This window comes from Pollachius pollachius, assembly GCF_949987615.1.
Source record: "Pollachius pollachius genome assembly, chromosome: 3".
In the NCBI taxonomy this organism is placed as follows: domain Eukaryota; kingdom Metazoa; phylum Chordata; class Actinopteri; order Gadiformes; family Gadidae; genus Pollachius; species Pollachius pollachius.
Genome location: NC_136936.1, coordinates 19,022,229 through 19,049,308, shown reverse-complemented (window position 1 = coordinate 19,049,308; position 27,080 = coordinate 19,022,229). Strand labels below are relative to the sequence as shown.

General features: G+C 42.8%; 2 protein-coding genes across 2 annotated transcripts; both read right to left on the bottom strand.

Moving 5' to 3' along the window:
* Positions 1-4,385: 4,385 nt before the first annotated feature.
* On the bottom strand, positions 4,386-8,287 carry rab38a (RAB38a, member RAS oncogene family; the record flags this gene model as incomplete). Its single annotated transcript, XM_079733675.1, has 3 exons — positions 4,386-4,541; positions 5,523-5,798; positions 8,081-8,287. The coding sequence occupies 3 exons, from the start codon at positions 8,285-8,287 to the stop codon at positions 4,386-4,388; spliced, it is 639 nt and encodes a 212-aa protein (XP_079589801.1).
* A 440-nt stretch (positions 8,288-8,727) lies between these two features.
* On the bottom strand, positions 8,728-22,404 carry ctsc (cathepsin C). The gene is made up of 8 exons (XM_079732393.1): positions 22,090-22,404; positions 21,710-21,855; positions 19,985-20,151; positions 15,731-15,886; positions 12,932-13,050; positions 11,703-11,834; positions 10,351-10,583; positions 8,728-10,037 (listed from the first exon to the last, which is right to left on the bottom strand). Exons 1-8 carry the CDS (start codon positions 22,247-22,249, stop codon positions 9,771-9,773), a joined length of 1,380 nt encoding a protein of 459 aa, XP_079588519.1. The 5' UTR covers positions 22,250-22,404; the 3' UTR covers positions 8,728-9,770.
* Between the last annotated feature and the right edge of the window lie 4,676 nt (positions 22,405-27,080).

Sequence of the window (27,080 nt, the reverse complement as noted above, 5' to 3'; positions counted from 1 at the left end):
TGCTTATTATTATCTCGCTGACTTGAGCACAACATAACTTCCTGCTTTTACCAGCACTGTGAGACAGGCTTTAAGCCAGGTGCCCCTGTCTGGAGGGTCCTGTATACAGACACCCATCGAGTGGGAATAAGCTCCTCCAGTCTCCTTCAGTCCGGGGCCCTCGTGCTGCAGCATGCTGCTCGGGGAAGGTGGATTAGAAGGTTCTACTGGTGGCTGTCACAGACAGGAACTCCTCTCTCTCCTTGTCAACGGCTCCCTGCCGCTCCACAGAGTGCTGTCTGAACAGAGCAGTACGTTCAGCAACACGCTCTTGGCGCTGAGGGTCTCTGCAGAGCGCAACAGGAAATCCGTCTCTTCTGTGGTCATTCTACTCTTAACAGCACGCACCACCGGTAGTGAGTGAGTCACCCTGAACCCCACACTGTCAACCCAAACCGGAGGCTTTGAACTAAACTACTTCACTATTCGTCATATCCAGATGAACTGTGCAATATGCCAGCATTAACTGAGACACTTTACTTTATTTCCTTTGCTGGCTTCAGTTATATAGATACAAGCACATTTTATTACATTATGCTGTTGGTAAGATGCACATTTAAAATGTGAATGTAATATTTAGCTTAATATGTATGCCATATTTTTTGCTGACATTGCTATTTCGGTTTCTATTTACTTTGACGTTTTGGGCTTGAGCTAACAAGCAATTTCCTCAGGGATCAATAAAGTAATTTGTATGCTCCTTCATAGTTCAGTGAATAATGACTGGCATTTGATATTCCACACTCTACAGCTTGGATACCCTAAAAATATAGTGAGGCCGATGCTACCATAAACACACACACACGCACACATGCACACACGCACACACACACACACACACACACACACACACACACACACACATACACTTCTCTGTGACTTCAAATGTACTGAAATACATGTGTGACTTTCTATTTTCATTTTCTACAACAGAAGATTCAACTGCCACAGATGGTGAGTTGTTTTGGTCCAACAATACCTTCATAAATCACTCCATATCAAAATAAAGGCAGAAAAGATCATACGTGGGCGATGTACTGGTTGCGTACCACCCACCCACACACACACACACACACACACACACACACACACACACACACACACACACACACACACACACACACACACACACACACACACACTCACACGTGTTACTCTTGTGCACGTATCTCTGTTGCTTACCCACTGTCATCAATAAAGTCAGACAGAAAGAAACATGTGTACATTTGGGCCCGGGCCATCGATTCTCTCTCAGTACTTGTTTTAGTCAGTAAGGCATAAAGTAGACCTGCTAGTGGCTCCCCTCTCAGTACTCCCGCTCGCTCTTATCGACCGGACGGTGGCATTTCATCGAAGCCCAAGCACTGTTATTTACACTGTTTTATTGTGACATTGTTCACTGGCTCACTCTCTTTAAGCACACTGTGGTTGGGCGATTGAAACATCTGTGATTTGAAACCTTTTCATTTACTCTTTTGATGCAAAATAACATTATATGATTAATTCAGTGAGCATTCCACATGAAAATGTACTTTAGGTAATATTTCAAATATGGTGGAATGTGACCTTGTCAAAGTCTAAAATATATTCATACTCAGGACATGTCAAATGTTATGTGAATAATTTTTTTTTTTTCCCATACTACGAATTACTTATGATAACAGGAAACTGTGTGTGTGTGTATATTTTGTTGTGTGTGTTTGTGTGTGTGTGTGTGTGTGTGTGTGTGTGTGTGGGGGGGGGGGGGGGGGGGGGGGGGGGGGGGGGGTTAAGTCATGCCTTTATCACGTGCAGCTGATTTTCTCTCCAGCATCTTTTCAGTGAGAAGTCTTGTGACCACAGGTCATGGTAACAGTTCTGCCCGACGCTCTCTCTCTCTCTCTCTCTCTCTCTCTCTCTCTCTCTCTCTCTCTCTCTCTCTCTCTTTTCTCTCGGTCATTAGTGGGGATGAACCAGGGACAGCAACATGGGCGAGTGATGTGAGATAAAAGGGAGGATCGCTCAGTCAGTAGCTTGTTGCCGTAGAGACCAGTGCAGAGCCCCGGGTTTATCTTTGGCATCATCTGATCATGTGTGTGTGTGTGTGTGTGTGTGTGTGTGTCTGTGTTTGGGTGCGTGCGAAAGGCGATTGGCTCATGACACATGCCAAAGGGGATAAAATAGCATATAACTATATGATGAATAACCTCACTCACATTCTTTGTTGATTCTGGTTCACTCAAATATGCACTTAATGCTTCATATTATCATGAATAATGATGAATTAATACTTGACACCATGATTATTGAGCTCACCTCCAATGGCGCAGAATCAGATGTAACTGCAGATTCATGAACCCAATCAACATTTTAAATGTGCTGAGTACAACTGGAGAAAACAGGTCAACACCAGGAGCAGGCCAATCAAATAATTGGGTTATAGCCACCCTATAATTGGGTTATAGCCCGCCCCCCACCCCACCGTCAATCAGCCCATTTCCACGCCCCGTAGTATGGAGCGCATGTGGGCGGGGGGAGGTTCCTGGATATACATTTCATTTTAAACATCGCTCATTGCTCCTAATGAACAAATTTACTAAAAGATTATCTGTTTAAAAAAATGGGTTGCTAAGTGTTGCGCTACCTGTTTTGTTTGTCTGTTTCTGTTTGTCAAAATGCGTCCAGAGGGAGTTTGGTCTTCGCCCATTCGTGGTTGGAATTAGCAGACATATTGCAGTTTGGGATCATCTGGCGATGCCAAGCTAGGGAATAAGACCTACCACACTCCTTTCTTAAATGTTTGCCCCAAAACACATTCTCTGCCGTTTGACCCTTCTGGGCTGCTGTAGAACCATCGTTGTTCAAAATGGCGGCCTTCGTAGTGTTACAAAAACACAACGACTCTTATTTACATGGGTTTATACACTGATTAAAACAACTGATTAATGTTGTTTTTCTGCCTAGTCTTTTCCACGAGATGCCTTTACACACTGCTACAATATACACACGCAGAACCTTCAAAGCCTTTTGCCTCTGTCTCTCTCTCTCTCTGCGCCTGGGTCCTGTAATTTGACATACCGAGTTTGTATCGCGATTATTTTCCACCTTCACCTTACATTTAAAATAATATTTGATCAACCCAATTCATGTTTTTTTGAAAGCAAGTTTTTTTTATTAGGCAGATCTAAAACCATTAACATTGAAACTGCCTCAGTCTACTAACAGGTTTATAGTTAAAAGAGATTAAAAAATATTAGAAACAGAGACTTTGTATAGAAAGCTATGGTTTTATTCATTCATTTTATTAACATGTCTACCACTGGTCAACTGTGCGTATAACTCTTTACTTTGGGCTAAATATATCATATGTACATGTGTATATGATCGGTTCATTATATTATAACAAATATTACAACATATGAGCAATGCAATAAAAATGGAAAGTTGATATACAAAAACCAATATAATAAAAAAATTAAAAGGTTGGAACATTTTTTGTTTTATGTAGTAGAAGTATATTACAAATATTGAGCAATATTCCCATTGTGGGTATGAGTTGCAGAGAGAATATCAGATAAATAAGAGTTATATTCATTCTATTTATAAAACAGGCCATGCCAAAGTTAGGAAGTCACATTGTTAAGTATATCCAACATGTGAGTGCAGCCCACAGCCGCTCCCATGGTGCTCTGCGTGAGTGGGGCATTCAGGCCCCCAAAGCCCATTGGACGCCATACATTTTCAAGGGGGGGGGGGGGGGGGGGCGTTTGGAAACGCTTGTTTGGGTAGATCGATTGAAGATAACAGGGAGCCTGACTTGCCCCCTGACTTGCCCCCCCTAGTCATCAGGCGGCTGTGTGCGCTGCGCCAAATAGTTCATTAAATAAATGTAATTGAATCGCGTCAATATAATCAAAGTAGGCGGTTTAACACTATACAACATTTGGTCAACGTGCAGATTACATTTAAATAAAGGACTTTGTGACACCACGTTTAGAGAAAGGGTCTAATCTTTGAATGAGGTAGGATGAGGAGCCACTTTGAGGGATTATTTGGGATGGGCCATATCTTTGCACTTTCAATTGTAATTGGTCTGAGGAAGGAGGAGAAGGAGATGGACATCAAGCCTACAGGAACCTTTAAGGGGTGGGAATATGGAGATAAGGAGGAACACACATGGGGAGAGATGTGGAAATAAAAAGAGAAGAAATGTGTGCTTAAAAGAGGACAGGGTGATTCAGAAAGGGTGATTCACGCGTTCACACACACCCACACATACACACATGCACACACACACACACACACACACACACCTTGCTATTCTTTGTGATAAAAAACCAAGAGACAATGATTGCTTGAAAAGCAAATTACTGAGATGTAAAGCAAGAGGAACAGGGCCCTCCCCCATTCTTTTCCAATTGGGGGGAGATTGTGTCGGACTCTTCTGATTGGAGCATGTCATTTTCATTGGTGATGATGTGCTTCACCAAGCAGTTTGCTGCTTCATCTATGTTGATATTTTCCTGTAAAAGAAAGATAGAGTGGTCAATTTCTGTGACAATGAGCTATGGTTAAAAGGAGCGAGCATAAGAGACAGACAGAAGGGAAAACTCCCACAAAAAAGCAGTGATGGAACAACAGATGAGACAGAATGACTGGACATTCTTCTTCTGGCCCAAACAAGGAACTATAAAAATAAATGGATTGTGTCAACTACATTAACTAACATATTATTGAAGTCGATGGAAAGAGAAGGAACCAACCGGTAAACAAAGAACAGGGAGTATGCTACAGTCCTTGAACGATACTATGTCTCAAAACATGAGCTCCATGGGTAGACTGATGGGTCCTGGCTATATTCTGTGACAGCTCTTGTGCATTTGAATCACAAAGCCTGGGGCCGCAATCCGTGCTAAAAAATTGACATATACAAAGAAGTACAGCCCTCCTTGATGTAAACTGAGAAAGATTTTGGAAGGAATGCGTCTTTGGTCCATTTGCCTAATCATGCCATTATTTAGCTCAAGAGTTGAGCACCTCAACTGACTACTCAGAGAAATCAGTGAAACCACAGAGATTAAACGGCCCATTTGAACTCATTTGTTACATCGATCACAGGGAAATGTACCGCACCTTACAATGGGACTGCTGTGAGAATGATGTGCTAATTAATTAGAGACCTGCATGCTCTGCATGCCCCTGCCACAACCGCCAAACCTTTACCAGATTTAGCACTAGACGCATGTTGAATGTAGCATAACAGAGTTTTTGTGAGCATGTGTACGCATGCACATTGATTATGTGTGTGTGTCTGTGTGTGTGTGTGAGAGTGTGTGTGTGGTGAATGTGTGTGTGTCTGTGTGTGTGTGTGTGTGTGTGTGTGTGTTTGGTGTGTGTGGAGTGAGTAAGTGAGTGAGTGAGTGAGTGAGTGAGTGAGTGAGTGAGTGAGTGAGTGTGTGTTTGCATGCGTGCATGTACGTGTGTGTATGCACACTCCCTCTCACCTTGGCAGAGGTCTCGTACCATCCCACAAAGCCGTTCTCCTGGCAGAACTGCTCCATTTTTATCCCATTGTTGGTTAGGGCGTCCCTTCCCTGGTCACACTTATTGGCCAACAGCACGGTGGCCACATTTTTACCGTTGGCCAGGATCAGTTTAGAGTCCAGGTCCTCCTTCCATTTGGTGATGGCCTCGAAGGAGGCGGGCCTTGTCATGTCAAACACGATGAAGGCTCCCATGGCCTCCCGGTAGTACACACGGGTCATGTTGCCAAACCTCTCCTGGCCTGGATGATAGGTGAGGAACCCAAACACACACAGAGGTAAACACATACACACACACACACAAACGCACACGCACACGCACACGCACACACACACACACACACACACACACACACACACACACACACACACACACACACACACACACATCCAGGGGCACACACACCAGGATTAGCAATTGGTACCACCAGCACCAGGATTACATACTTGGAATTCTTCTTTTCATTCCCCTGAGGCCTTTTTTCTGTGTGTGTGTGTGTGTGTGTGTGTTTCTTATAATGACCCGTCTAGCTTACAATACAAGTTAGCCCCTTAACAACTCGAGAGCACAAAGTCTATACATCTGAGAAGTTCCTATATGCTAATCCCCCTATGCTCTTTAAGACCACTACATACACATGCCTGTCGTAATTCTCTCTCCATTCACCCATTTTGTTTACTACTGGCTACTATTCTCCTAAATATCGGTCTCACACCATATTCTCATCTTGGAAAGGGGAATGAGCTCACTACCAGAGCAACATCCTGTATATGCACCAAAAGAAAATGCCATGAAGCTAACATTGTTCCAAGGTGCAATGCCTGTTAAAAACATGCCTGGTTGAAGCGGGCCGAATGCCTGGCCTTTGGTATCACTGCTTGCAGCTTTTTAAGAACCGCTCATACAACCAACTTCTCACTCGCCACTGGGATGCCTCAGGTCCACAGCAATAATACACACGGCGAGTGGGAAGTTGATCTGATGAAAGGTTGTTCAGAAGATCGAAGGACAGGAGTTCTACCCAAAATGGAGGAAGTCTTCAATACAGAGACTCCTTCATTTATTTTGTTAGATCCCATCCCTTTAATCAGAATAGTTGGGGGAGATTTTATTTCACCCAACGCTTCTGTGCTGCTCGTTAGGAGCTAAATGGAAGAAAACTGCAGGAACCAAAGGAAATAGTTTGAGAGTGATGTTTGACTACATTCAAAGGTTTTTGTTTTTGTAATGGATGTCGTCAACTTTGTAACACACATGAGCCAGTACATGAACAGACATCACAGTGGGTGAACATGTCTTCATTATTGAATATTCAATTTTATTTAATCAGAGAGATATTGTTTCACCCCACAAGTTATTACTAAACAGTGACCGTATCTAGCTTACCTAATACTAACCAGCCATCTTTTTTAAACAGTGTTGCAAAGGACTCAACAGAGTGAGTAAAAGTAATCCTGACCAACATAAATAAATAAAAATATCTACAGGAGCACTGGACACAAATCTCCTTCACATGAGCGTGAAACACATGACTTTGTGTGTGAGAGAGAGAGAGAGAGAGAGAGAAAAATCAGAAGATTCTTTGGAAGGCCAGCCCACACTCATGTGAGATGATAATACTGTGGCCTGTAGGCACTTTACAGCATCATTATGTATGGTATAGTAACGCATAGTATTCTCCCCTCACTATTCACCACGTTTTAAAAGAGAACAGGCAAACGAGTTTGCTAGTCCCTCTCTCTCCCTCTGTATATATAGGTTATACAAATATCTAGACTTGTTGTCCATGTCTCTAAGTAATTTTAATCTCATCTCTTATCATGGCAATTCAAATTAAAAGAGTGATGTGTGCATCAGGAGAATGGCGGCCTATGTGTGTGTGTATAAACAAGAGATTAGATAGACATGGAATTAACATCGGAATGAAAACACACACACATATATGTACAGTAAATATGTGTATATATAAATACATTTATATACAATCACATATATATATTTAAATATATAAATAAATATATAGAATCACATATACGTATATATATACACAATCACATATATATATATATATATATATATATATATATATATATATATATATATATATATATATATGTGTGTGTGTGTGTGTGTGTGTGTGTGTGTGTGTGTGTGTGTGTGTGTGTGTGTGTGTGTGTGTGTGTGTGCGCGTATATGTATATACACACACAATCAGTAGAGAATTAAAACTGGCTCCCATGTATTATTAAATATATTTTTCATTCAAATAATTGTATACACTAGGGCTACATCTAGCGGATAATCCTTTGAGATGAAAAACATTTTTCTCGAAGGAAAAGGTTTTTGCTTTACCAAACACAAGTAGCAGCATACTTTAAGTATGTGACCATTTATACCGGCCAAACACGTTTACTAATGCATTTGAGGCCAAACCAAATTATCCATCTTCTTTATGGGGATAAAATTATATTAATTAGTCCTGAAACGTTTCAGTGAGATAAGGAAGTTCTGGGTCTACTTTACCTGCGATGTCCCAAAGTTGGAGGCGCACCGTCTCCTGGTCCCAGTTGAGCACTTTGAGGGCGAAGTCCACGCCAATGGTGGCGCGGTAGTTGGGGCTGAAGTTGTGATGAACATAGCGCTTGATGATGCTCGTCTTCCCGACCCCCAAGTCACCTATTACAAGAATCTTATAGAGATGTTCCTTATGGTGATTGTTCTGCATGACGACCGGAGAGGGCGAGGGTTGTGCATTAATGTATCTTATTTGGAAAGTCGAGAGAGAGAGAGGGGGTAAGAAAATAAGCTACTATAATGGGAATGGCTGGGCCAGTGGGTCTTTGATTCTGGGAAGCGAAGGTACGCCCCGGTCCACAAGAGGAATTGGGGCAGAGGAAGTCGTGCGCAGTTTAGCGGACCTTGTGACTTGCGCGCTATGTAGCGCAGCTGCTAGTTGATTGTATTCAAAGCCCCTTGAGCAACTAATGAGAAGAGCTATTGTGATAGTGAGATGGAGCTGTAGCATCATCCTCGCATGAATAATAAATCACCCCTCACCGATTGTCTTGTGACGCATATTTCACTTTTTACGCATGAGCAATGTTGGGCCAGCTCCTCCGCGCATGGATCCGCATGATGTGACATTTCACTTCGAATCTTTTGTTGTGTAATGTAAGGGTTTATTAGCATTTGGCCAGAACTGCATATCACACAGCTGAACAGTACAATATAAGAAAAAACGATCAGGAAAGTTAAGTATCTCATAAAATATGGGCAAGACGAGGTGACGAGTAAAAACGGCGGAAGAATGACAAAAAAAAAAAATCAAAATACAAAATTCCTTTCACAAAATACACCTTTTCATTTTCATTCCAATCCCTTTGATATCCTAAATTTGAGATCCTTCAAATCTCTACGCATTCCTTTTTGTTGCACTGCACTATTGCTTGAGCTTCTGATTAACATAACCTGTTTGATAGCGTTAGGTCTAAAACCATACTAAAAATAAATGTTACTGTGCCATTAAAAAATATAAAAGTTTTGGCAGGTTTATATCATAGCTATATATTTGTATTTAATAGAGGGCCTTTTTCCTGCAGAATTACAAACACAAGTGGCTTCTTGTTAGTCCTGTAGAGAGCAATACGCCACTGCAATTGCACGCAACACATATTACTTGCCCCATGGTCTACCGTAGACTTTGAGTCATCCTCTAGGTAGAATAACAACCTTCCCTCCCTTTGAATGCAACCACAGATTTGATTGACAAGACAAATGTTCATCGTTCACAAAAATAATCAACTACCTAGAAAGAACACAAATAAAAAGTTAAAAGCTGAAACATATTGAACCCTGGTAAAAGTGGGTGGCATTCTGCTTGAGGCAGACTTCAGCAGTGGCTGAAGGGAAATGGATGGTCATCTCCCCAGCTCTGTGAAGGGACTGTGACTAATCCCTGGCACACAACATAAAACCGTAGGACCGCTGCACCTGAGAAGGTTTGAGACGGCTCTGAGACGTTTACATGTTTGCTAGCGACCTTCCATTACCCCCAAGTCTACAATGACATAAAACGCACAAGTATCAAGTGCCACACCTGTTAAAATTGGTGCAACTAAAATTGGTTCAACTACACACACACACACACACACACACAAACACACACACACACGCCTGTCTAAATCCTGAGTCTTCCTCCTCCCCCCCCCCTACAACGACGGGATGGGCGTGGCCGCCACGGCGATGCTCTCGATGGCGCACTCGTCCGAGCCGCGGCGGATGCGGAAGAAGCCCTTCTCGCCCCAGTCGTCGCCCCAGCTGTTCTTCACCACCCAGTAGTTCTGGCCGCACTTGGGGCAACGGCCATAGCCCACCAGCAGCACGGCGTGGTTGGTCAGCTCGAAGGGGCCCGTGGCGTCCAGCAGGCCCGTGTGGTGGTAGATGCCTTCCTTGTAGTAGCTGAAGTCGGGGTACACCTGGGTGGGAGAGGGATTCATCATCACCATGGAAACCGACTAGTCAGAGACAGGGTCGATCGGCAGTGCTGATTGGTGATTACACTGATTTATCCAGGTTTGTTAATATTTGTTTGTATTTAGAATCATGGAGGTGGGTGTTTGTTTGTGTGTGTGTGAGTATACAGACGTCCAGATGTCACAGATGTTTAAATGAAGACACACTGATAAGTGCAGCTGGCCTTTTTTTGTTGAGTAATACAAGTTAGCAAGCTTAGATTTTTAATGGTCCACTGCAACTGAAAAACGCCATATCCAGTATATGTGTGCCTACCTCGAAGGACACGGCCATGGGGCCGTTCTTCACCAGCTCCTGCATCATGGCCGTCTCGCTGCAGGCTCCGTAGAACCCCCCCACGTAGCTGTACTCCGCCGTGTAAAGCCGGCCGCAGGACCGGGGGATCCGGCACGGGGTGCTGTCACCCACGTAGGGCAGGCACGACTCCTCCACGATGCCGAAGTCCTGGACGTACTTCCCCATGAGGTACGGGAAACCGCCCTCACAACCTTAGATGAGAAAAAAACATTTGATCTCAAACACGAAGCAAAGGGGACAAAAAACAGCACACAAAAAGTAAGTATCCAATTCCATCCTTAGCAAGTGCCACAGAAGAACTGCAATCTGCTTTTAATACTATTCAGGAGAACCTGCACAAATTGAGACTTGTACTAAACTCTGACAAAACTAAAATTATGTGCTTCTCAAAATCAAGGAAAACAGACGATGTTTGTCTGATTGTTACACTAGATAAGAGAGTAATTGAACAAGTTCCAGTCTACAAATATCTTGGTTTCTTCTTAGAAGAAAATTTGTCCTTTAAACATCACATTGAGTGTCTAACAAAAAAAACTTAGAGTAAAGTTGGGTTTTTATTATAGAAACAAATGCTGTTTCCCTTTAAGTGTGAGTAAAATACTTATCCAAGCAACTTTTCTGTCAATACTGGATTATGGTGATATTTTATGCATGCATCTGAATCAATCTTCTCAGAAAATGCTGGATTCAGTATACCATGCAGCACTAAGATTTGTAACAATTTTGGTTTTCGTACTCATCACTGTAGCTTGTATGAACATGTTGGTTGGCTTTCTTTGCACAATCGTAGGTTGGAGCATTGGTATATTTTTCTTTATAAGGCCACATTATTTGAACTGCCGTCTTACATATGTTCTCTCCTGACTCCTAAAGTCATCACCAGGAATTTTAATCTTTGATCATATGGGCAAATCATGTATGACATTCCCCGAACTGTCTTCGGTGAGAGTGCCTTAAAGTTTTTGCACCCAGATCCTGGTATAAACTGCAGAGTCATCTAAAATTAGACTGCATTCCAATATTGAAACACTTTAAAAATAGAATAAAGGACTATTTGAGTACTAAATGCACATATGGTAATATTGAACGTTGCTGGTGATCATGTTGAGATGATGTTAAATTGCCAATTGTCTTTTTCTGTTTTATGTTGTCTGTTTTTTGATGTATATTTTATGTGGAACTATATGCTGTTGTCATGGTCAGGACTCCCTGGTAAAAGAGATACTGTATCTCAATGGGATTATTCCTGGTAAAATAAAAAAATAAAAAGAGTTAGGTTAGCGTTGTTAAGAGTCTGCACAGCTTCTTACCTTGAGAGTAGGGGGAGCAGGACACCACCTGCTGGGGGCTCAGGATCGGGGTCTGGGTGTTGTTGGTGAGGATTCTGATGCGAGCCTCCAGCATACCCATGGTGGCAAAGGAGTAGCAGCTGCCACACGACCCTGACACAAAAAAGGAGGATGGAAGTTGGTTTCTCAAACGTTAACAACTGAAAACACAAAATCCGACCATTTCGATTCTGCTACCACACTCTGCATGGCTCTACCAAGCCCTATTGCTGTTGTGTGAACGTGTGCCAGTGGGTTGATGTGGCAACGTGACACGACAAGCAATTTGAACAGTAGCTCGAGGAGTGCTGTTTACCATCCAGCCTTCATCATAACCCATGAGGAGCAGACTGATGGTTCGCCCTATTCATGCTTCCTAGCTCCCACCGGTTGCCTAAATCACTTAACAAACTCCACACACACCCCCTCTGAGAGTGGAAACCAGCCAGTCAGAGACGGGCCAGGCGAGCAGTAGGCCAGAGTAGTAGGCGAGCAGCCGTTCCGCTGTCTGCCCTAATTGGCAGAGAATCAAAAAAAGAGGCGCTCACAGCGCTCCTTAGGCACCAGTGATCCAGGAAGAATTACAATAGCATTGGCTGCTTTTGTATATCTAGGAGGCTGTATCACTGTTCATCAGGACTGTTTGGCCATTGAGCGGAATCTTTAATCCAATGAGGCTTCAGAGAGGTGCGTCACAAAAGCAGCTGAAGGCGAGATTCAAGAGCTATAATTTGAGTGTAATTGCATGGCAATCGGTCAACTGTAAGTGACATAAATACACTGTTAATCTAATCCATCATATGAAGTTGACTGTACCTGCCATTTTATGAACCAATTTCGAGTTCAGACCCCTCTAGGCTTATTGCTGCCCAATCAAGGCATCTCTTCTGTTATTGGTTCATGGAATCCATCTTACCCGTCACTCACAGGTGCGTGAAAACCAATACGGCTCAATGGCGGAGGAACATAGGGTGGGAGCAGAAAGGGAGGGGACCAGGGGCATCCTGCTCAAGGATGCTTACTACCAGCTGAAGACCAGCAGGGGGTGGGTAGGAAGACTCGAACTCTTAACGGGTTGTCTGGGAGTCGAACACCCTAACCCCTAGTTTTCATACCATAACGGCCATTATATAAGCTAGGAGTATCATATTTCATATAAAGTGTGTAGTAATAGTAGTGTTGCGAGCTGGAAGTCCAGTTAAACCTGTCACCTTGGTTACGGATAGGGCTGAGGTAGTTCACACCGTCCACGTCTCTCCAGTCCCAGTGCTCAGGGAGAGCGGACGCCATCTTGTCCCCCGCGGCGGACCAACGGGCCGGCCGAACCCGACTGGGACGACGGGAAGAAGGACACACAAGAGGAATTAATATTGATGTGGGCAATTAACCCACTAAATATAATTGTAATTAAATAAAATACATACATACATACATACATACATACATACATACATATACACAAGTGCTGTAGTCCCGCATAAGAAATCAGAGGCAAAGCATAGCCATTTTTGTGTTTTTTCTTAAGCTATATGAAAACTTTGCAAAAAATCTTTTGACCAGGGGTCTCTGGCCGACAAAACAAAACAAAATTGTTGTTTTTTTTTAATCATGTAGTAATCTCACCTCAATGGTAACTGGAATGTTGCAATAAAAAAAAGAGAACAAATTCAATAGTAAGTATACCTCATGAACAGGAAATACAGAAGTGAGTACTCGGTAGAGCCCGACCGATTTATAGGCGGGCCGATATTAGGCATTTTCCAAACTATCGGTATCTGCATTTATAATGGCCAGTTAATGTTTTTTGTTTTTTTTGGGGGGGTTATTGTGTTTTTGTTCAAAGGACTTTGAGTTTCACATTTTGAGTTTGCATTTTTAAACATTTTATTTATCAGAACTTCGTCTTGATCTCTATAGTAACGCTGATAAACATATCCTAAGTTCGCGGGTTAACAGTTCAATAACCAACACAACACAATCAAACATGGCCGATAGCAAAAAAAAACCCAGAATTTCCCGTTTTTCTCCTTCCTCTTGCTGTTGTTCAGTTCCAGCTGCTCAGAGCGTAGTCTCCACAAAATGACCGTTGCATTTCAAATACAAAATATATAGGCCTAATTAGGCCTCTGCACACAATCTGTTTTCGCGGTGCCCGCGTTGCCCGGGCCGCGGTGCCCGTGGTTCCCGGGCTGCAGTGCCCACGTTGCCTGGGCCGCTGTCACGGTGCCCGCGGTTCCCGGGCCATTCATTGATTCATTGACGGGGCACGGCGGGAGACGCGGGGGTGCCGTGCCCGCGGTTCCCGGGCCACGGTGCCCGCAGATCCCGGGCCATTCATTCATTCATTCACGGGGCACGGCGGGAGACGCGGGAGTGCCATGGCCACGCTCATGGTGCCCGCTGTTCCCGGGCTACGGTGCCCAGGCCATTCATTCATTCATTCGTTCACGGGGCATGGCCGTGGCCACGGTCGCGGTGGCCGGGCCGCGGTCATGGTGAATGAATGTTCACCGTTCTTTCAATCTCTCTGTACGTGCTCCAATAGTGCGAGTTAAAAAAGCACATATATTTGAATGATTTTAGCTTGTGTGTGATTAATCGCGGGCACGGGTCGGGTAATGAGCCGAGTGCGGACTTCATTTTGATATTATCACGGGTGACGGGGCGGATCTGGTGCTGAACTTTGCGGGTGCAGGCGGGGGTGGGTCTCAAACAATGGACCCGTGCAGGACTTTGGTCGAGGCTATTGGAATTAAAAAAAATATCAGAAAACAGAGTTGGTTGGGCCACATTTGGGCGCGTTGGTTGGGTCCGCATGAGAAAGTATCTCTAAAGGAATTGTAGCCCAAACAGTCGCATGTTAGATCCATAGATCTGGTAGGATGGTTTTCCACGTCAGCTGAGCTACGATGCTGTCCATGATGCTGACATAGCAAATGCGGCCCAACCAACTCTGTGTTCCGATATTTTATTTTTATATTTTATTTCCAATAGCCTAGGCCAGAGTCCTGCACGGGTCCATTTTTTGAGCCCCGTACCCACGATGTCCAGCAGCAGATCCGCCCCGTCACCCGTGATAATATCAAAATGAAATCTGCACCCGCCGAGACCCGTTAAAGGTCCCATGACATGCCACCAGGTGTGGTTTGATTAGCCGTTACAAGACGTTTTGGAAATCTGCCCCTTATGACATCACAGGTGGGCGTGTCCATCTAGATGTGTGACGGATAGATAAGCAACGTTTGCTAAAGTCCACTGGGTAGGCTGGTAGACTGACCTATCCAGCACACATCTAGGTGGACACGCCCACCTTCGATGTCATAAGGGGCAGATTTCGCAAACGGCTTGTAACGGCTAATCGCACCACACCTGGTGGCATGTCATGGGACCTTTAATATTTTGGCCGTTTACCCGACCCGTGCCCGCGATATATCACACACAAGCTAAAATCATTCAAATTAATTTGCTTTATATACCGTACTGTACCCTCTTGCGCTCCTCCTCCACAGGGGAGATGTTCCCTCCAGGGCCGATGCTCTCTCGGGGGCAACACCCTTCACTTTTACCGACAGTGGGTCTGCTTATAGGTCAGAATACGGTCGGAATGTAGCGGCCAGCGATCCTTGACAGGTTGGGCACTTTATTCTTTCTTACTCACAACCGGACTTGTTCATTACTTCACTAAACTGACACGCACACTACCGCTCGCTCTCTTCGATCGTCCACTCACTCGCTGACGTCTCTTACACACACACACACACACACACACACACACACACACACACACACACACAGCCAGTGATATGCTTACGAGATTGGCCTACTTTCTCGTGAGCACCAGATACCAGATAATCCGATATATCGGAATATCCGATTTTTAAATCACCAAATATTTGTATCGGTATCGGCCTTAAAAATCCATTAACGGTCGGGCTCTAGTTCTCGGGCTTGGAAAACTGGATCGTACCTGCTCGCATGAGTGTAGAAAACAAGGCTTTGTGTGAACTCACGCGGGAACACGAGAGGCGGGGCCTCCAGCCCGGTAGAACCAGTCCTTCTGAGAGTACTTCTCGTGCTCCGGGTAGTAGGCAGCTGTCCAGGAGCTCTGCGCAGAGTTGATGGTCTGGATGAAGTCTGTGTTGACCTTGTGTTGCGTCCGGAGCAGCCTATGAGAGGGAAGAGAGGGGAGACCGCATGGTTGGATTCAGTTTGGTTCGGTTGCCATGTCATTTGCTTTTATTCACCCTGTTCAGCACTTACTAACTGTTTGAAACAGGAACAAATCAAAATAAAAAGAGGATTATTATGTTCTATTCTTCGCAATAAGAGAACTTAAAAGTATTGGCTGGAAGAAATGGACTCATTAAAAAGGTATTCAACAAAAAAAGGAAGTTGAAGCCTCTCGTCATTCAAAAGCTGTGGCTAATAATTTTACAGAATAACGTGTGCCAAACTGTTACCTTAGTAATGTATTACACAGTAATGCCAAATGACCTATTATAACATTATTGATGCACCGATCAGTGGGCTGATCCCAATAAGGGATTATTTTATAGTGAAACATAGCCTGGAGTTCTCCAGTTGTTGCCCAAATCCCTTTAAACCCGGAGAGCAAGGTCTATAGAGCCAGCGCCGCCCCACAGACCCTGTATAAAACCAATTATGGAATATTATATGGAAGATATAATGGTCAACAAGTCCAATAATAATATTATATTATCTTCTTTTTTTTTGCAATCACTTGAAAAGCAGACATTTTAAAAGGGGACTATAAATCATTAAACAATTATTAGAAACTGCAACGGTTCCACAGTATCAACGGGGGCATATACTTTAATTCATTATTGATTGTGCTAGGGATAGGGCTTTATTTCTGGAGTTCTGCACAGAGAGAAACAAGTTGTTGAATGAGTCATTGGGAATTAATTTATTGAACAGCATAAATAACCAGAATGCAAGGGAACATCTTTCTATATTGATATAGCCTGCCAATAGCATAACCTCGAAATGAGAACAGAACTGTATTCACCAAACACACTCCAAGTGAAATCCTCTCCCCTCACGAGGTCCAGCTACAGCGGACAGTGCTGTTATAAAGTCTAGGAATTGAGAAAGCCATTGCTTCACATTGCAGGAACTAGTTTGACATTAAAGTACTGTGGCTGATACGCAAGGCTTGGGATATGACGTTTACAGACATAATTATTGTTTTGAATCCCTCTCGCTCCTCTTCCGATAAATCGGCGGAGCAGCCAGTTAGTACCACATGAAGCGGAGGGACCCAGGGGGAGCAGCCCTTCCTACGAGGTTACACATACTTCAATAGTTTCCACCAGCATGGGGATGTGGGAATGATGTAGAACATCTCTTTTTTTGCACAAACCAAAAGAAAGTTAAAACAGTGATAGTGCAGCCCGTTCCACAGAGAGATGCAGGCTGGCAAATTTCAGCCTATCTTTATTGAGGGGTCGGGAAATTGAAATAGGAATTAAAGGGAAACCTCACCCAGTGTTTCCCCCTATATGCACCTAGCAGCGGCGGTACGCCAATGCTAGGTGCTAAATATGACCGCCGCTGCTGAATTTCTTTTTTTTTTAACAAGAGGAGAGGAGAGCTTCAGCTTATCTCTTTAAAATACGAATGTTATATTATTTTGCGCTATGCAAAATAATATAAGGGACCGTCTGCAAAGTGCAAAACTGAAAACGACCACGATGGTAAAATGTCAATAGCGTCGCCATTATGGACTCTAGCCCCAAAGCTTGTTCCATAGAGGTATGGCCTCTTTATGGTCTTACTATAACCTTTAGTTTTGAAAAATATATCTTTTCTTATTTTTGAGGATTTATTATTTAGCAACAATTTCAATAGCGTCATCATTATTGACTCTGGAGCCCCAAAACTTGTTCCATAGAGGTATGACCTCTTTATGGTCTTACTATAACCTTTAGTTTTGAAAAATATATCTCTTCTTATTTTTGAGGATTTTTTTATTTCGGAACAATTTCAATAGCGTTGCCATTATTGACTCTAGAGCCCCAAAACGTTTTCCATATAGGCATGGGCTCTTTATGGTCTAACTGCAACCTTTAGTTTTGACAAATATATCTCTACTTATTTTTAAGGAATTTCTTTTTAGCAAAAATGTCAATATACATTCTTTTTTTAGCAACAATTTCAGTAGTGTCGCCATTATTGACTCTAGAGCCCTAAAACTTGTTCAATAGAGGCATGGCCTCTTTATGGTCCTACTACAACCTTTGTTATGGGGAGAGGGCAGGGAGTGGGTAGATGCATTGGTTGGAGGCACAGATCTTTTTGATTGTTCTAGTATTTGTGTTATGTGATGTTTGTTAAATAAATGTAAATAATTATTTTAAAGATTATACTTGTATTATGTTCAATCTCTCATATTTCCCCTGCTCATTACTGTGCACAAATGTACTGTATGCACACCCTTCTGGTGCCGGCAGACACATAGAAACCTCCCTGCAGGGTGCGCTTTGCAAGCACAAAAAATGTTTAACTTGAATGGGTGAAACACTGATTCACCCATTCAGAACCGGCGTTATATCATTATAAAATCGCTATTGTAATATAAAAAACTTTTTTTTTTTTCCCTCAGTCTAACCCAGTCTTCCCTTGGCCCAGCTTTTCTGCTCTAATTTTCTCCCGAGATGACGTCAAATGACGCGTTTGACGTCATCTCGGGAGAACTTTGCTTGCCTGCTAGCAGGGACGAGGACTAAAAACCACTGGTTCCGCAAATTTGTGAGCCGACCAAAAAGGAATGAGCGTACGATATGTAAACACAATATCCGCCATGTTTCTTCACTGCAAGAACAAATTTGCAATCTGAAATAGCCGAAGTGGATTTTGAAAATCTATTGTTGGATTTGGACATTCAGGGCTATTAGTACGAGCCAGAATACCGCCAGGAAGAATTGACACAAATAGAGGCGGAGGCTGCTGCAGCTGAACAAGCCTTGCCTGTTGCCGAGGACGAGGAGCCGGAGCGCGCCGGTTTGCTCTGTTCGCCTATAGACACTAACACAGAGTCCCTGTGCTGCAGCAAATTTCAGCGATGCCAGTTTCTTGTAGAATAAATGGCTGAATCTGGCGAGGACGGGGCCATGTGTGTAATCTCTCACCCAGGCTTTATGCCTCATCTGAACAGTTGGGTATTGGATACATATTTCCGGACCCAGTAGCCTATACTGTTGTATATACAGTAGCCTATACTGTTGTATAGGCTACTCAAGGCATCATTTTATTTTGCTTTGCTAATGTTGTTCTCTTTCTTTCTTAGACAGTATCAGCTTCCTGTGATGTCCAAGCCATCAGAGCTAATTCCCCAGCACAAGATGGGCAGTACCGTGGATACCAGGAGACAGTAGATGCTCAAGATGAGCTGTGACTATTTTGACTCTAGAAAACAAACCCTACACGTTTTATTTTTGTAAATAGTTCACATTTTTTCATGAATAAAACTTCAAATTCATGTTTGTTGTTGTGATTTGTTTACTAACCCAAGTGCTGTTATACTAAAGTAGGCCAACTGTATAAGATAAAACACTTATTTCCACTAGGGAGAAAAGGTTGAGATGTAATGCAAATGTTTTTATGCTGTACAGTAATATACAAATGATACGTGTGAAAAAACGTGGGCAGAAGTCTAAACTATTTAACGTATCACAGGGATATGTTTACACAAAGTTTGCTCGCGCTACCAGTCGCGCTAGGACCATGGGTCCTTCCCCCTCCCAACGGAAACAGGCGGGCAGTGCAGCGACCGCAATGCACTGTGGTAGTTTGAGGAATCCTTACTTTTGAGCCAGAGAGACACTTTCTGCCTTTTCTCAGGCTAGGATGAACCGATTTCAATTTCATTTGCACAGTTATAATACATAGAATTATTTACTTTATGTAACCTTCATATCTCCACCGGTGAAGTATCCCTTTAAGTTAAATGCACGCCAAGCATTAATTGTCTCAGTCTCTGAGACAATTAACTGACTCCAAAGCGGTGTGCCATCGCTTACTGAGTCACGTGATCAGCGGTTGACCGGTGGCAGATTGACTGGTGAATCACCTGAGGCCCAGCCAAAGGGTTCTGAGTTCGACCCTCATGCCTAGCTCCTGCCAGCTCATAAATAACATGAATCAAACTCTACACTTTGTGTCTAGATGGTTTGAACGGCTAACAACTATAAGGCCTGAATAAGACGTGAAGTGTCTGTGTTGCGTGACCAGCAGCGGTGTACCTGCGTGCTAGGCGGTACTGCTGCAGTGGGTTGACCTCAGTGCGGGGCGGTATGGGCTCCACCCTCTTGGCCACGAAGCAGGCCCAGTTGTGACCCAGGACATCGTGGACCCAGCCTGGCAGGGTGTGGTCGCAGTAGCTGGTCACATTCTCACCCTGCTCGGTATACTGGATGACAGAAAGAACACACACAGTGTTTCAATGAAAGACATTAAGGATATCAAGAACGTCACTCTTGGGATGAAATGTGTTGAACTGCTTTGAGGAAATTCACTGGAATCGTTGCTGGGAAGTGGTTGGGCATATGGCCCACTTGCAATTTACCAAGTTCAATATTCACACCAGCATGGATTTGATCTATACAAGTCCTCTGAGGTCATAAACGCTCCACAAAGACACTACAGGGCACACGGCCCCTGCTGTGAACAATCTACCTCCCAGTGTTTAGTGTGATGCTTGTACTCTTGTTAAATGCTTGATTTGGACCATCAATGCACAAAGTATAGAAACAGATGGTGTTATAGCTGTAGTTTCTTTAATGTTTCATTTGTATTGGGTTTCTGGTGTGTCCACTCCAATTCCAGATCAGGTTTAACACAAATGCTAACTTTTTACAAATTGTAACCCAAAAATGAAACGTCAAACGCTGGTGTTTAGATTTGTTGTCGTTGTCGATGATGCAAGGTCTAGGTAAGGGTTGTACTGGTAAACAAACCTCATGGATTTCTGGTTTATCAATATTTTTTAACAATCCATATTAGCAGTGTTAACAAAAGCAGGCCTACTCATTGGGGGGATAGAATTTTCAAAACATTCTAATAAGTCTTATATGACCATCAACTCTATGCTATTTTATCCGGTGTAAAATCCTATCTTGTTGCTGGTCTCCACAAACCTGTTTGTGAACGTTACACTCTGCTCCTAACGAACAGTCTTTTCGTGAGGTCAAAGGGCCTTCTGGTTTACTCTAAAAGGGACACCAGAGGGTTGGAGGGGTGTGTGGATGTGTGGAGCTCTGTCTGGGCAATGGTTGATGTTGATTGCAGCCTCCAAGAGGGGGTTATGCTACTCGGACACTCAAAGTTTAATGAAACGGTGTGTGTGGATGTGTGAAGCTGGTTTATTTTTAATGTTCACGTCGGAGAGAGGGTTATGCTTCCCGTACACTTATATTATAACAACACTACAGTGTGTGAATCATTTCATGTACAACATCTCTCATTATAACACTCATACACAACAACGGTACTACAAAGTATCACAAAGTTTCAGTTGGTTGTAAACATGTGGTCATTATTTTGGTTACGGTTGTCCAGCCAGGTTAATGTAACCTCTAATCTGCACAAAATATATATTTTTTTAATCTGTGCACAAGAGTAGGCAACCTTTCACGATGGACAAAGAAGAAGTGTCTCACCACGACCACGAGTCATTTACATCATGTACGGCTTCTTGTCAAAGTGTCATGTGAGAAAAGGGGACATGGCACAAGAATGTGAATCACGCTGAGACAACATAATTGCACTGTCTACAACACATTAACAGCACTCTCTATGGAAACAGCATACCTTACAGACAAGTGCGCGTCAGGGTCAAACTAGCTCATTCAGAAGCAATTCAACATTAAACATTCTAGGATTCCCCACTCAAAATGAACCATTATGTATAGTGAGTGAGTCATATCTGTGCACGATTTCAGATACAAAACAAACCATTGCAACCTTACCCTGAAATAGCCGAACCACTTGTAGTTGTTGATGGTCACCTCGAAGCCCTGGTTGTAGATGATCGTGAAGAAGCCGGTGTTGCCCAGGTCGTCCCGGGCCACCGAGAGCTTCTCCAGGGTCACGGTCACCATCTTCACCCCCGTGGCTGGAAGACACCACGACACCAAATCACTGCACTGAATGCAACTCAATAAAAATGACACACTGGAATAAAACAAGAGCATTTGAACTTGATTATTTCTTGCTATGGTCGTCCATCCAGGTTAATGTTACCTCTGATTTGGGTTTCAGCCTCTGATGTAAACAACAAGACGGATAGGATTCAGCACAGCAGGAGCTTTCCTGGGGGTTAATGCTCTATGCTTGGACCGATGCTTACCTTCATTAGAGCAGTTGACGGTCTTGTCGTGGCCTCCTTTGGAGAGCTGGAGGACCCAGGTCCCCAGCAGGTCCTCGTAGGTGCAGTTGGCAGGTGTGTCGGCAAGAGATCCCTCGACCCAGAGAAACAACACACACAGCAACACGGTGCTGACCCGCATGGTGACAGAAGGTCAGCGAAAACACAAGACTTGGAAAACTATCAAGCACGCAAAGAATAAGGCCGACGTGCTTAGGCTGTTCTTTACGGCATGGGTATAACCACTACTCTGGGTTTGAATTGAACACGCAGTATGAAGAAGACTTCCTTCTATAAAAAAACTATTTTCCGCTGTTCACGTGACCAACGAATGTGCTCATGCGCAGTGATCTCGATCTCATGCGTTTGTGGTTGGTTGTTGTTGCCACATATCAACATTGCTTGTTCATCATTATTATTAGAACAGCAAGGTGCATTAGGACTAGCATTGATTTATTTATAGTAATTTTCCTATAGGAAAATATATGTTTTCTCTTTTGCATACTGAAATTTGATTTTTTAACAGTAGGTCCATAGATTCCTTACATTGCTTTTCTCTTGTTTTTTGCCCTATACCTGACCAATTTGCCTGAATGTAAATCTTACCAATATATTAAGGGCCAGTACGTGTGTGTGTGTGTGTGTGTGTGTGTGTGTGTGTGTGTGTGTGTGTGTGTGTGTGTGTGTGTGTGTGTGTGTGTGTGTGTGTGTGTGTGTGTGCGTACGTGCATGTCTGTGTGTATCTGTATCATTACAACAAACCAAATAGGGCTGTAGTTAAAGAGCTTATTTAAGGAACTGGCCACTTTAGACTTTGATCACCATAGTTACGGCAGCAAACTGACTCATCTGTCTGACAGACCATAATAAGCACTCATCTGAAGAAGAAACTGAAGTGGAATTAGTCATGGCTCTTTACTGCCATTACAGAATGTGTGTGCACTTGTGTGTGTGTGTGTGTGTGTGTGTGTGTGTATGTGTGTGTGTGTGTGTGTCTGTGTGGGGGTCGCGTGAAGTGTGTGCAGGCAGGCATGTACACAGCATTTACAACGTGTATAAGCTGGTGTTTAAAGAAAAAAGTCAAAGGAAGGAGCAAGATACAAAGAGCCAGAAAAAGGTGTTATGAATGTTAATAGGCTGCGTTGACTGATGCTCTTTTTAAGAGTGACTCACTGAAAGCCGCTGTTTCAGCCTCATATTGTGCTCTCTCATACTGACAGGAAATTAAAACTCAAGTGATGTTTAGTGCTGCCACAGTGGTCTCCAAATCTCCTCTTTGATTGAATCCGCCTTTCTCTCTCTCTCCATCTTTCTCTCTCTCTCCATCTCCCCCTCTCTCTCTGTCTCTCCCTCTTTCTCTCTCGCTCTTCATCTCCCCCCCTCTCTCACTCTCCCTCTTTCTCTCTCTCTCTCTCTCTCTCTCTCTCTCTCTCTCTCTCTCTCTCTCTCTCTCTCTCTCTCTCTCTCTCTCTCTCTCCATCTCCCCCTCTCTCTCTCCCTCTTTCTCACTCTCTTTTCTGTCTCCCAACGTGTTTATCCTTTCTTTGCTCCTAATTCTCCCAGTTTCAACCTGCGTCACTACATCCATTTTTCTCCATGTGTGTGTGGGTGTGAGTATGTGAACTGTGCATGCATATGGGTGTGTGTGTGTGTGTGTGTGTGTGGGGGGGGGGGGGTAGTGCATGTGTAAGCACACGTGTACGTGTATGCCTTCTAAGTATTCTGGGCACACTTTGTTATCCTTCACCTGCATTCCCCTCTGAGGCCCCCTGCAAATCTTTCATTTACAAGGATGTTTGACAAGAGTAGCAACAAACATTCAGAAACAGAGAACTCACATTATGCAGACCATATGCAGACACAGATAGATAACATGCACACAACATGCACACAACATGCACACAACATGCACACAACATGGACACAACATGCACACAACATGCAGACACCTCGTAGACAACATGCAGACAACACAACGTTACATGCAGGCAACAGGCAGACAACAGACAGACAACAGGCAGAGTAGAAACAGATAGCAGACAGGCAACAGGCAGACAACAGACAGACATCAGGCAGAGTAGAGGCAGACAACAGGCAGACAATAGACAGACAACAGGCAGAGAACAGACAAACAGGCAGAGTAGAGGCAGACAACAGACAGACAGCATGGCAGACAGCAGGCAGAGTAGAGGCAGACAACAGACAGACAACAGACAGACAACAGGCAGAGAACAGACAGACAACAGGCAGAGAACAGGCAGACAACAGGCAGAGAACAGGCAGACAACATCCAACATTCAGATGACAGGCAGACAACATGGAGAATAATAACATTGACAGGCAGAGAACAGGAAGACAAGACAGATCTTTGAATGGATGTCCACATAGCCTGTGGCCTCTCAGGCATGTGTTGTGCAGCAAAATGGTGACCAACAGCGGTCACGCAAAGCTTGTTACACACGGGATGTCACCTTGTTTTCATACCCTAGCAAAAGGTATGGTATGTATGTATCAATAATATTAGAAAATTATGGTCAGTTGTATCCATTCTATTTTTTAATGCTAATCATTGTTTTTGTTTTTGTAAAGCAGTTTGAATAACAGTAAATGTGTATGAAATGAACTATACAAAAGAATCATGATAATTCAACTGAATTACAATTTCAGATTTTCTGTAATGTAACTAACTATCTTAGAGGTTTATAAATCAACTTGATGTATCTTATTTTTAAGCATATGCATGAATCATATTTATGCAAAAACTACCTGCCAGAGCGAATTTCTTCCTAAAGACACACATATATAAATGATGCACATATGCCCTTGAGAAATCGGAATGTACTTTTCTAGGGTAGTCTTGATCATGTTAAGGTTCAACCTTCTGTGACCGTGTTAGTGTGAGATTTAGATGTAATGTGAGGAAGAACATTTTGCGGCCCCAGAGATCAGTGGTGGAGCTTAAGAAGTCTTTATTTAACGAGGTGGTAGGTTGAGTGGGGAATCATTTAAAGATTCTTTCCATATAGTGTGGGGTCCACCGCTACTGTTATGTCATGGGCAGTGATGCCCTGGCACAAGACTATTTCTTGGACTGGTCATACCGATGGATGACTGGATGAAACACCTCCCATGACTAACAAATAAAGGTCACTCAACTTTTTTCATTGAAACAGCAAATCACAGACACAGACGTTAACGAGTTGATATCAACCAAATTAAATGTAGCATTTTAATATGTTAACCTTTGCTTTGGACAGTCAAGCTTGAGATAGTTCTCAAACAATTTATACTTTTCTTCATGGCAGCCTCTTAATTTTCAGTGTTTCTTTTTAATATCATCTAGCTGAAGTTTGTCGATGGTTCTGTTTAGTGTGGTGCTTTACAGTGGTTGGGCCATTTGCTAAACTGTATATGACCAAACGTGGTAGTCAGAGGTGAAATAAATACTAAGGAATACAGAAAGCTTGGTGGGAGAGGGCCACCCTAATTATATTGTTTAGTTTAATGAAATTAAATCAATGAAAAATAATAACTTTGTATTTCATAGTACCATAGCGGAAAATGTTTGTTAAAAAAGTATCAGGGTGAAGTGAAATCTAAATCCACAGTTTCAACAGAAATCCCAACAACATTGCCCTGAATGAGTAAAAATCAATACTATTGATCTATATTGATATAACATAGCAGAAAACGAGGTGTGTATGTTTCCGTCCTGAAGTTTCTTCCACCACTTTTCGCTTAACATTGATTCATTCCGTCATTGAGTACTTCTGGTGAGTATACACATTTAATTTATTCATACACAAAGTAAAAATAAAAGAGGGTTGATTCCTTTTTCATATATTTTTTAATAATTATTTCAATGTTCCAAAGGTACTCTGTAGGACACTTACACAATGGTTTTTCAATGTCAAAAAAAAACAACAGAATCAACCAAAGTAGAATCCCTTTTTCCTCCGTTCCCCCCGCCGTCCGCTGTGTGTCTGCTCGACTGACGAGAGTTCCTGACTCTGCGGTCCCAGGAGCCAATACATTATCAGAGCCCCGCTGTCTGGACATCCAAGCCTCCCCACAATGGGGTTAACTGTTTTAAGTATTAAATATGCCCTATGATATTGTCCTTCTGCATCCAATTGTATGACAATCGTTTTCTTTTCAATTTTTCGTCTGTTGCAAGATTTATTTGTCCGATTTTTAGAGGCTTGAGCTTTCAAAGCAAACACATGAAGCCCAACGCCAAATCTGTCTCTCTAACTGACTGGTGGCACTTAGGCTACTGCATGTTGTAACAGATTACTCAGATGTTTGTATTTTTTTTTACAAAAACATCTTCGCTGCAGAAAGGTACAATCTTATTCCTCATACCTTTGATACATTTGTCTACATCTCTTTCTCACCCAGGGCTCTAATTTATTTAAACAAATGAAAGACCCTGTGGACAGAACATCAGCATATAAGTTAAATATAAGAAAGAAAATCAAATGTTGTTCCTAGCTCCACATGAGCCCAATTGGTTCTTGAACAATCCACTAGATACAAGCAGGTTTATGCAACTTTGGAATGTATGTTTAATCTGGTCGTATAATTAAATGCCTAATAGTCAAAAACATCGAGGAACTCTCTCTAAACCACCCATTTCATCATTAAAAATCTATTCAAAAACAATTATATTCTCAAAAGAGAGGCCTATATTTTTACATCTTAGAAAACAGAATTCAAAATCAAACAAATAAAATATTAACATAAGTCAAGCATTCAATATCACACTTAAATAACAATTTACATTCCAAAGCTATGCAAATAAGAAAGCAAAGTCAAAACAGAATAACCTTGATGATAAAGCCCTAATGTTCTATAAAAAAAGAAAGTTTGTGCCATCAAATGTCCACAAAGGGTTGATAAACACTACAATATCCCAAAAGCACATTGCTTATTTAGTTTAATTTACAAAAGCAGGGCAGTGAGAAACCTAG

Bases quoted from the DNA above. Each gene is read 5' to 3' on its own strand.
- ctsc (XM_079732393.1), bottom strand. From the start codon at position 22,249: ATGCGGGTCAGCACCGTGTTGCTGTGTGTGTTGTTTCTCTGGGTCGAG. The intron at 21,856-22,089 runs GTAAGCATCGGT...GGTGTCTTCCAG, and splicing joins CGTCAACTGCTCTAATGAAG to CCACGGGGGTGAAGATGGTG. The intron at 15,887-19,984 runs GTACACCGCTGC...TCCCTCTCATAG, and splicing joins CAGTACCGCCTAGCACGCAG to GCTGCTCCGGACGCAACACA.